Source organism: Sitophilus oryzae, unplaced genomic scaffold, assembly GCF_002938485.1.
Source record: "Sitophilus oryzae breed Bouriz unplaced genomic scaffold, Soryzae_2.0 scaffold_771_pilon_pilon, whole genome shotgun sequence".
Classification (NCBI taxonomy): domain Eukaryota; kingdom Metazoa; phylum Arthropoda; class Insecta; order Coleoptera; family Curculionidae; genus Sitophilus; species Sitophilus oryzae.
The window spans coordinates 561,773-574,167 of NW_022147386.1; the positions used below are offsets into that span (position 1 = coordinate 561,773).

Consider the following 12,395-nt stretch of genomic DNA (forward strand, 5'->3'; position numbering starts at 1 on the left):
TATTACGTATTGCTCGAAATAAAATGAAACTTTTACACCTTGTATTTCCGAAATTAAGCATTTTAGGACACATTATAGAAACTTTTTTACATGTTTTATCTGCAGAATATGCGCTGAAGTTTCCGAAATACATTTCTGACCCTGTATACATACCTACTCATATATGGATAATTTATTTTTAAAGCATCATTAAAGATCATTAGTACTTTTTATGGGGATATCCCATTGAAAATGCGAAAAAATAAGAATCTCTAGCATAACAGGGAATTACCAATTTTAAACACTTTTAATATACGACACCTGAAATTTTTGTTTTATTACCGAGGTATTGAAAATATTGTTTAATAATTTCTTGATTGTACCTAACAATTACCTGCTTATATTATTAAAAATTATGTACATATTAAGTGACTCAGATAGTCAGATATAATCTTTCTGGAAACTGAGAATGTAAATATCCATATTAAAGTAACATAAACTAACATTTTTATTTTTTATACAATTTTTAATAAATTATTTATCCTGTTGTAATATGTATTTTACTAAAACATATTAGGCCAATAATACAAACAAAATATTCAACACTTATTCACTCACATTTCTCATCAGTCTTAGCTTCAAGAGTGTATATACTACTTTCTTTATGTACTAGTAAGTGAATCAAGTAAAGTTAAAAGTTATATAAAAAAAAAAAAAAAAAAAAAAAAAAAATTAGTTTAATAAATTATCGTTAACTATAATATTGTTGTTTTCAAGATAATATCATATATATAAGATAGTATCAAGATATTCTAAGAACGGATAATTATAGTTAAGATTTATATAAAACTTGCGTTAAGTTTGAAACTTTTCTGTTTGTACCATAATGGTTGGGACTCTTAGCCGATACAATAAAAAATTTAGATTTGCCAGAAAGATATTATCTCAGATGTATTTCTGCCTACATCTTATTTGGGTTTCATTGTAAAGTTGCCCATTCCAATGTATTTTATGTCCCATGTCCTAGAAGTGTTGACAAATCTAAAAATTACTAAAATTATTAAATTCACAAAATTAGTATAGAACAAATAGAAGTGATATTTTTATTAAAATTGGCATTTTTTTGTTACAGAAATTGGTGATTTTTGTCAAACACCGTATAGGCAACAGGGAGAATGCTTAACCATAACTTCGTGTCAGCCATTGTTCCAATTACTTAAAAACAAGCCTCTCAGTTCAGCCAGTACTGATTTACTTAGGAGATCTCATTGCGGATTCGATGGTACTTTGCCCAAAGTGTGCTGTCCACTGAACGATAATCCCGCACCCGTACCCAGTACGACACCTGCTAGTACTGGAGGTGTGTATATTTTACGGAAATCAATTTATTTTTATTTAAGGACATATTGATTTTTAATTAAAAGATGATTAGTAAAGTAAGTGTGACGAAAAAAACTTTCTATGATTAGATCTTTACCCAATTAAATATTCACGTTTGGGACAAAATTCGACGTTTTAATGAGTTTTCATACAGGGTGTTTGGATTGTGTGGATTTTTTTTACAGGGGGTTGTGATTCTTCATGTAAAAATAAGATTTATTTTTCATATCAACATAGGTCCGATTATGGCTTTGTTCCGTAGCTACGAGGGTTGTTAATTTTTAATAATCTTTCGATTTATTATAATTGTTTAAAAAAAAAAAAAAAAAATTTGAATGAAATTTTGAGGGGTAAAAGATTACTATAGTTGCGACATATTTTAATGCTAAAAAAAGTGTCGATAAATTCAGGGACGTGCATATATTATCATTAGATATTTTTCAAAATAAAAACATTTTTTTTTTTTTGTTTTTTTTCTTTTCATACAGAAAATTGTGGTAGGCCCGTTAATTTGCCAATTAAAAGTTATCTCTTGATATTTTGTCGAATTCAGCCTCCTTGATTGCAAATTTCTTAACCACAATATCACAATTAATAAAATTAAAATAAAAATAAAATTAATAAATTATATACTTTTACCTAATTTATTATTAAATATTATTGCCATTAGCTATTATTACTATTAGTCCAACCTACAGCAATTTGAAATAAAAAATATAAATACTGATATTTAAGATAATTACAAAAAACCTGATTTTAAAAATTTTTAACATCCTGTAACTCTAAAACTATGCATTTCCATACCCATGTTTACTAGGACTTTTCATAATTCTTTTTTTTTTTTTTTTTATTTTACTTATTTTAAAACTTTCGCAGTTAATGCATATCAAATTTTTTTTGGTTGCCTATCTAACTAGATCAGGCAAATTAATAAACTGCGTTATTCAATTAGTCCGGTTTGAATTTGTCAAATATGGGATCCCGTGTGCAATTTCTGATACAATAATTGTTGCCATACCTTAAAATTTTCAGAAAACCTTGTAGAATATGAATATTGATGGGCCCTCTCTAGCAAATTTGGCAGAGGGGTATATTTTACCCCTCTAATACCCCTCTAACACCCAAAGGAACAAAAATTAAATTAAATGAAATTATGGAAACAAACTTTTGCATAATTTTAAAAACTCTTTTTTTGATTTAAGATAACAGAAAATATGGTTTAAAAAGTGACAAGTTGACCCTTGAGACGTAAAAGGGTAACTTTTAATGTATGTGTGTTACTTAAAGTACTATATTCTTTTCATGTTTCAAATTTTAAAATAAATCTAAATTAAAATTTGCACTAAACATATTAAATGAGAAGACATGTTAATAAATAATTTAAAAAAAAAAAAAAAAATGTAAAAAAGTTTTTTTTATGTTTTAATAAATAAATAATTTTAGTAAATAACTAAATTAAGCACAACTTCATTGTTTAAATAAAGTGTAAGAACATGATTCCAAAGTTAGTGACGTGGATGTAGATATCTTAAAACAGCCATATAGTGTAGCAGTTGTCGATGGTATGGCAGAAGTGCAAATGTTATCGTTTAAAAATGTGGAATACTTTTCTGATTTGTCAAATCAGTTTCACCTAACCAAGATTTTAAAATAATATTCTACATATTCTGAAATTCACGTTGATTTTGACTCGTATAAACACTACTCTTTGAAATCAATGAAAAGGGTCAGAAGGCAAAAAGGAGCAGACCCTATACAATATATAGTTAGTGATAAAACTAGTCTTAAAAACACAAATCAAAAAAGCTGCTCTCTCATGCATCGACGAAAGGGGAAATTAAACAATATTTCTCAAAACATCTAATATCACTGGGAAATAAACCTAATCGCAAAGTGTTATGTTCCTTGGAAAATTTCATATTGGCTACAACTGCTTGTGACAATATGATGGACTTGAGTTCACACGAAGAAGCTGATCCAAAATTAATACTTCATTCTGTACATACATCTAAGAGAGGAGTCAATAAGAAAGATAAGAATATTTTCATCAGATACTGACGTTTTGTTACTTGCTTTGAGACGTTTTCCTTTGTTTCCAGAAGACACAAACTTTGTAAGCATCGGATCAAGTAATCAGGAGATACGTTTACGACCAATTTAGGATTCGTTGGGAGAGTTAAAGGTAGAAGCTCTTCCAGGACTTCACGCATTGTCAGGAGCTGACGTTACAGGTGCCTTCAAAGGTAAATCAAAAATTGGCTTTTGGAAAAAGTTTCTAACAGCATCCCCATCTACACTTCGGGCGTTAGCTGCTCTTGGGAAAAATGAAATATTAGCTGAATCTGTTATTGAAGAAATCGAATCTTTTATTTGCAGTGTGTATTCACCAACAAAGAAAAGCTTTAGCAAGTTATCCGACCTGAGATGGTGGATCTTTAGCCAAAAACAAAGTTCCAGCGATAATATGCCACCAACCAATGTCATTATCAATGCATGGAATGGTATAGAGACATACTTCCCCCTTCTTGTTTACCACCAGCAGCGGAATATGGGTGCAAATTGGTTAATGGTGATGAATTTGAACCCATAATATGTGATCTTCCATGCGCCCCTGATGAAGTGCTAAATTTAGTAAAATGCTCATGTTCCAAAACTAATTGCTCCCAACCAACGCTGCAAATGTGCCACTTTAAGTGTGGTATGCACAGAGATGTGTGAATCTGAAGGAAACGTTGATTCTTGTGCAAATGTCAGTTTTGTAGAGGAAACCAGCTTGTATTCGGAAGACTCATCGGATGACGAGTGTTATACTGTTGGATAAAATTGTAACATTTAGAGACTCCGCCCCTCTTTGCCCTCTCCCTCTTGCTACAAAAATGCCTCATTTAACAAACATTTATATACCGTTTCTCTATCTCTATTTTATTTGATATATAAATATTAATGAACATCTATATAAACATTCATCAGTGTTTCTATACACATCAACACTTATATAGTCAAGAGGGTTTTTTTATACTTATTACTATTTAAAACAAAACTAACATTTATAGGTTAGGCATTGACTATATGGCGTAATCGTATATTTTCAACCCCCAAAAACCTAGGGGTGGAACAATTGGAAGTATTTACAACTTCCAAAAACAATTTTTTTATTAAAAAATACTCGTTGTTAAAATTTAAATATATTCAATACATTTTATTAAGCGAATTTACATTATCTTATAAGGGGGTGAATATAAGGGGGTTCTGTCTTCCCTCAGACGCATTTGCGAGAGAGGGCCCATCGATTCTCGGAATCTGTGTGGTATTATGAAAATTTTAAAGTATCGCCCAATATTGTATCACAAATCTGCAAACGGAATACAAATTCAAACCGGACTACATCAAGGAGGCCGAAATCGACAAAATGTCAAGAGACAACTTTTAATCGGCATTAAACTGCCGATTAAATGCTTTTACACTGTTTCGCTAACAAGAGAAAAAATGTCAGTGACGTACATGCTTCTTTTAGAAAAACATTCCAGTGATAACCCATATGCACGTCCCTAGTGAATATGTCGACACTTTTTTAGCTTTAAAATATACACATTTATAGTAACTTTTACCCTCATATTTCATTCGAAACGCTAAAAGTACTTGGAAGAAAATTATAATAAATCGAAAAAATAATAAGAATTTCACACCCTGTAGCTACGAAACAAAGCAGAATCGGACCTATGTTTATATGAAAAATAAATCTTATGTTTACGTGAGGAATCCCCCACGAGAGATGGCACATGTTTCTTGAAACACCCTGTATAGGTAGATCAATATTTATTGGAATAAAAATGCCTCTTAAGCTGGGCTCAGACGACCAGTGATTATAGCAAAAAAAAACTACACTAAAGCTTGTCGCGCACTTAGCCGAAACGAAACGAAACGAGCAGAACGGAAGAAATTCCGACCGAAATAAAAGCATACAATTCATTTAAGGAGCGCAATACTATGCCGTACTGTTTCCGTACGGCATAGTGTGCGCTCCTTGCCTGATCTGTATGCTTTTGTCACTTTTATTTCGGACGAAATTTTTTCCATTTTGTTCGTTTCGTTTCAGTTTGGCTAAGTGCGCGACAAGCCTGAGCGACAAGCCTCAATGCGCGATAAGCTTAACAGTCCCATTTTGGTTGAAACCATACGGTATCTCCGTTATTAGTGAAGATAGGAGTGGGACAGCTTTGTGCGATTTGCACAAACCTGCCACACAGATTATACAGATTATAAACTTTGTTTTTTCTTTATTATTTTTCGTGGTTCCAATTTTCCGAATCGGGCACTAGTTAGGTTACTAGTGCACAGCGCCTGACCGGCACAGTTATTAGAGAGATATCGGAAAACCGAATAGCGTCATGCAGTATTTACGCGTACCTTACCATGGTTACGATATGCGCGAGACAATTTTTAACGCAACGCCCGCTAATAACGTTACCGCCTGACGCAATTTGCGGATCAATTACACCAAAGATTACACCCAAGAACGGTAAGGTTAACTATTCTTGAATTACACCAAGCGCTATTTCTAAATAACGTTTAAAAATTGCTTAAATGGGCATGTGCGGGTATTTGACAACCGGGGCCGGCCGGCGAGATCTTTTATTTTAGGTTATGTTTGAATTGTTTTGAATTATTACTTTAGTTTTATTAGATAATTTGATATTTAAGTAGCTGGGATTAGTTTTAATTAAATAAATATGGCTCAAAATATGGATTCCACCTCTTTCAATATTAAAGAACCTATAAAGAGGCTTAGGTTTACAGCAGATGACGACTTAGCCCTTCTAAGAGAACTTGTTGCCCTAAATCCCTTGCAGACCCTGAACAATAAAGCACTGGAAATAAGCACTTTAGCCCTGTAGTTTTAAAATACCTAGTAAACAAAACAATTTCAAAGTTTTAAATTCAAAGTTAGGTTAAGTTTAAATAGCGGACGCGACGCGAACAGAATTCTTTCCGATCCGATAACTATAAATGAAGAGAGTTAATACCACCTCACGTAAAGGAAATAACACCTGGCCTTATTAACGTCCATGCACGCTATTCGGTTTACCGATATCTCTCTATTACGCTGTTTATTGTTACTTTCTTCTTCTTATCACGCCCTCTCCTGCCGAAGGTTGGCGATCCAAATGGCAATTGTGGCTCTGGAAACTGCAGCCCGGAAGATTTCCGCAGACGAGCGTTCAAACCATCTCCTCAAATCTTTTAGCCATGAGTTCTGGCGTCTTCCTACTGATATTTTCCCTTGCACTTTGCCCTCTATTATGAGGCGCAGTATTTCGTATCTACCACCTCTCATCACATGACCCAGGTATTGCATTTTTCTTTCCTTGATGGTGTTCAGTATCTCTTTTTGTTTCTGCATGCGCTGGAGTACTTCATTGTTGGTGATCCTTTGTACCCATGAGATTCGCAGCATCCGTCTGTATATATACATTTCGAAGGCTTCTATTCTCTTCTCGGTCTGTGAATCCAGTGTCCAGCTCTCACATCCATAGAGTAACACAGAGAAGACGTAGCATCTGGCCATTCGAGTTCTGAGATCCGCACTGAGGTGTCTTCTTGTAAAAAATGATTTCATTCTCACGAAGATTTTTCTCGCTTGCTCAATGAAAATATTTCTCTTTTCGGATCGCACTGACTATTGATGTTAGCTCCTAAATACTTTATTGAGGTCACTTTGGTTCGATTGTTTGTCCCTTGACACGCAGGTGTGCATTTATTGGAGTCTTAGAAAAGACCAATAGTTTGGTCTTGGAGACATTGAGATGCAGTCCAAACATCTCACTATAGTGGACTACGGAATCTATAATGCTTTGCAGTTCTTGTATATCGTTGGCTATTATAACCGTATCATCGGCATATCTGATATTGTTTATTGGGATTTCAATGAACTTGATTCCGCCCTGGATTCGATCCAGTGCTTCTCTAAATATAGTCTCCGAGTACAGGTTAAACAGGAGCGGAGACAAGACGCAACCCTGCCGTCTGATTTGTATATCTTCCGATGTTGACTGCTTCATCTCAACTACCGCCGTTTCATGCCAATAAAGTTCTGATATGAAACGTAGGTCATGTTCGTCAACTCCGGTTGTTCTTAGAATTTTGATCATCTTCTGATGATTAACATAGTCGAACGCCTTACGATAGTCTATGAAGCATACAAATACATTCACATTCATGTCTCTACACCTCTGTGTCATTACATTTAGGGAGAAGAGTGCTTCACGCGTTCCGAGTCCGTTTCTGAAGCCAAACTGGGTGTTGTCCATCTGATTTTCGCACTTCTTGTAGATTCGAGTGTGGATGATTCTAAGAAAGGTTTTGAGGACATGGGACATAAGACTTATCATCCGATAGTCATCACATTGTGAGGCGTAGGGTTTCTTTGGCAGGGTTACGAATGTTGATTTAAGCCAATCTGACGGTATTTTGCTTGAGCTATATAATTTGTTAAATAATTGTTACTTTACGCGAGTTTATTTTTGCGCACAGGAAATTTTACTCGTTTGCTCATCGTCATTAAAATCAATTTTCGTACAACGAATTAGGGATAAAATTTTTATCTGTATACATATAGTATACCTAATCTGTGCTTGTCACACATTTTTGCCAAACGGAAAATGATGTGAACATGAATTAACGCAATGTGCATTCACCAATTAATAGAATACTTAAATGCTTCTGATTTTATTTAGTCCGGTTTTTTTATGTGGATATGTTAAAGCAAAATAAAAACAGTAAATCACCACAATACACCAAAACACTTTTACTTTTACACTGGACGCGCGTTTCGCTATTCGCTTTACCATTCGGTAAACTCAGTATATTATCAATTAAAAAATTAATAATAATTAAAATATGTTTTAAACGTGTATCTTCCTATTTTTTATTGAATATTTTACATCAAAATCATTTAATTCTTGTTAAATTAACAAAAGGTTTATTACAGCCACCTAGAATTTTTCAAATAAAGATCTATTGACACAAAATCATCAAAATTAAAATATCTAGGAAAATCTTTGTCTGAGAGATAGGCAACTTTAATTATTATTAAAGTTCCCTAGGCTGCAAAATATTTTTTGAAGATATATGAATTCCCCATTGAACCCCGGAATAATATACTGGATCTTCCATTTAAAATAAAAGAGTAACTTATTTCTTTTAAAATTGACTAATGTTTCATATTAATTTTGTCTCACCCTGTATTTCAGGTCAAATTTTAATTTGGTTTAACATATAATGGTTATTGTAATTAAATATCAGGCTATTCAGGGTAAATTAAAATTTAGGTAGTTATTATTGAAATTTAAAATTTACTCTTCATTTTCACAAAATGTGAAATATGTCAAAATCCTTACATTTTAGACACATGCCTCTTTAAGAAAACTCATCCTTATTTTTTTCATAGAATCTGAAAATGAAGTAAATCAAGAAAATGATCGCAAAACTCTATAAATTTTTATAAAATGCTTTTAATTAACCTACATATGCTCCCAAAATTCTTTTTTGATATAAACTATCGTTCTCCTAGGTACCTCGGCGTCGCGTATGAGAGGCTTCACCCTGTATGTTGTGCTCTGTGTCTTTTGAATGTTGGAAAATCTTATATTTGTGTACCCCTATTTATTAGTATTACATTTTTATTAGAACATTTTTAGAAGAATGGATACTTGACTTGTGAATTACTTCGTAATTTGTTTAGTATCGTTTTGAGAAATAAAATAAATTGTTTAGTCTATATCTCGATTCGATTAATATCGTTTTTGAAATTAAAAATAATCTAAACAACGTCATTTTAGGTGATCCACTTGAAACTGATCTTCTTCCTGGAACTGAGACCTGCGGACTCGGATCGCAAGACAGAATTTACGGAGGTGAGAAGACTCAGCTTGGTGAATATCCATGGATGGCCCTTATAGAATATTTAAAACGTAAGGAATTTTGATTTAATTTGAAAAAAAAACTCTACAATATTGATACACCGATCCTGAAAAAATACACCGATAAAAAATACACATTTCCTTCATTTATTACGTAAAAAAATTGGCGCCGGGGGACACGTATAGCCGCCCATACTAAAATATGTTAATAATAAGTTGGTAGGCGGTTCTTTAAGTTTCAAAGTAAAGGAATTTTTCCAATTTTGGTCCGCAGTTATTTCCCCTATCCGCCACCTGGGGTCGCGTCCGATGGGAGTTCTCCACACGGATTTTCTCAAAAACGGGCAACGGAAACACGGAATATCTCAAAAACTGCGACTTTGACTGATTTCGATGTTATTACAAATTTCGTTGCAAATATTATTTCTAATCTTAAATTGAAAACCGGCGTTTCGCCAGCTACTGTAATTTTGGAGTTACGATTTTTTAAAATTTTTAACCCCCTCCCATACCCCCTCACCAACCCCCCATCCCCACCAAAAACTAATGGCCCGATTCTCGGGTGCCACAGTATTTTTGTGCCAAATTTGGTTAAAATCGGTTCAGCGTTTTTTGAGTTGTCGTGTTACAGACGGACAGACATTTTGAGTGAAATTAAAAAAAAATTTTTTTTTGCCGATCTTAATAGCCTACCATACCTGCTGGTATGGTCGGCTAAAAAGTTCTCTCGGTAAAAATCGCTAAGAATTGTTTTCAAGATAAGTGGAATCAAAATAGTCAATGCATGCCATAATTGACAAAAATTTTATATGTTGGCTGGATAGTTATTCTTCTGAAATAATAAATTTTAAATGTTTTGTCGCAAAGACTCGACAGAAACTGTTTTAAACAGAAACAGAGTGTAAACACTTGTTTTCAGTCTATTTTTATACTGGAAATTAGTACAATTGATTGAGAATTTCATAATCTAGCATAAACAGGACACACCTGTAAGTAGGTAAATTTTTATAGTATGTACCTACATAATTTTATTTTTTTTACATTCCTACCTTATCTATCATAATAATTTTACTCAGAATTCACTGATTGATGATACAACTTAAATCAGATATTACTTGAAGTATTTATATCTACAACTAGCATATATTATCCATTTCATACAGAGTGGCTTAATTTTAAATTTGAAGAGTATCGGATTATAGATACTTATTTAGAATATTATTTATGATTTTTTTTGTCACTATCTGCATTATAACTAGATATAATTTAAAAATATATTTTTTAGCTAATGGTCAAAAAGGATTTTACTGTGGAGGTGTTCTAATCAGCAAAAGATACATTCTGACAGCAGCTCATTGTCTCAAAGGCAAAGACTTGCCCCCAAGCTGGCAAGTGTAAGTACTGTATCATTAAAACAGACTCTGTTATGAAGAAAAAATGAATATTTTTTAGTGTAAGTGTAAGATTAGGTGAATACAACACTGACACAGATATAGACTGCGTGGTAGTTAGTGGAAGTAAACAGATATGTGCCCCACCAGCCGTAAATATAGCCATAGAAGATAGGATAGCTCACGAGGATTATTTACCGAATGATCCCAACCAATATCACGATATAGCTGTACTGAGATTAGTTAGAGATGTCAAATTTACAGGTAAAAATGTTATAAGTTTATCAACTTAATTAGTATATTGAGGCCTCAGAAGGCAATCAGTGTAGTAGCACTGATAGAAATCTGATTGGCTAGGAATTTTGCTACTCATTACAAACTGCTATAAAAAGCTATTATACATTAAGTTAATATAATTGTTTTATAATTTTCTTAGATTACGTGAAAGCAGTTTGTTTACCTAGAAAGCCGACCCTTCTGTCAAAATCGTTTATTAACGAGAATTTGACAGTGGCTGGATGGGGAAAAACTGAAAACAGATCAGAGAGCAACATAGTACTGAAGCTTGAGGTAAAGTAACAATTAAATTTTATAATACATTATTATCTTCACTTCTAGTATGAAATAGTAGTACGGCTCAGTGTTATTCGGTGATAAAATCACAGCCTGTTTATTAGACAGCGTGTCGACTTGCATTAGCACCGTGTATTAGCTTTGCATACGTATGTCCTTAGAGCTATGTTATATTATGTAACAAGCCAGATCTGGTGATCTGACTGCCTGTACACAGAGAAAAAAAAATAAATCTATGTCATAAAAAAAAGTATATCATCATATACTCAAAGATATACATATATTTTTAAAATTAATATTTTCATTACTTAATTATTGGGAACGCAATATACAAGGTGAGTCTTAATTAAGTGCAAATTTTTCCAGAGCTGGTAGATCTCGATAAAAGAAACATATTTTTTCTTTACCGTTTTTCAAATACGTCTAAAATAACCGAGTTATTTTACATTGAAAATTTCCAAAAAATGTTTTTTGCTTAAATTTGTAAAAACCACTGGAACTTTTCTGGGTTTTCTTAAAATTAATTCGTAAGTTTAATCTACTACATATGTTGTCATATTATCAAGAAATTATGTTATTTAACTAAAAAAATCAAAAAGCTTTTTCTAACAATTCCAAATTTAAAAAAAAATCGTATAAAACCTCATAATCGTGTTTCTGGGGTCGAAATACGGGTGCGTCACAAAAGTGGCCCACCCCTATAACTTTTTTATTTTTTTAGATGAAAAACGAGAAAACAAACAACATAAATTAATATTGATTGACGTATTCAATTGTTTTTTGCCACTTCCTGTTTAACCGGAAATGACTACAACTTTTGATTTTTAAATGACACCCTCGGTATTTTTTGACTTTATTCGATAGAAAATGATATTCTGAATAGAATGACATATCATATGTCAACTTTTGACATTGTCGCTTAATAAAAAATCATATTTTAAATTTGAATCTAGAGTGCCATGAATATGTTAAAAACACTAATTTTTATAGTCAAGGAGCTTTGGAAAAATAGATTTGATCGTCTAATGTTTCTACTGTCTTGTCCTGGCCAGTTAAAACATGCCCAAATCGTATTTTATGCCCAATATTTTCAAATGGAACACAAGTGTGGCTCATTAGCATATTCGGAAAAAGCGTTTTTTTTTACGAATAA

At 32.8% G+C, this 12,395-nt stretch overlaps 1 protein-coding gene across 1 annotated transcript in view; it reads left to right on the top strand.

Annotated features, from left to right (window-relative positions):
• The window catches only part of LOC115888508 (CLIP domain-containing serine protease 2-like), a 29,486-nt gene that overhangs the window by 14,784 nt on the left and 2,307 nt on the right, over positions 1-12,395 (top strand). The window contains exons 3-7 of the mRNA XM_030908258.1: positions 1,112-1,339; positions 9,198-9,329; positions 10,564-10,672; positions 10,731-10,933; positions 11,106-11,239. Of these exons, the coding sequence (XP_030764118.1) occupies positions 1,112-1,339; positions 9,198-9,329; positions 10,564-10,672; positions 10,731-10,933; positions 11,106-11,239 (806 nt within the window). The remainder of the gene's footprint in view (positions 1-1,111; positions 1,340-9,197; positions 9,330-10,563; positions 10,673-10,730; positions 10,934-11,105; positions 11,240-12,395) is intronic.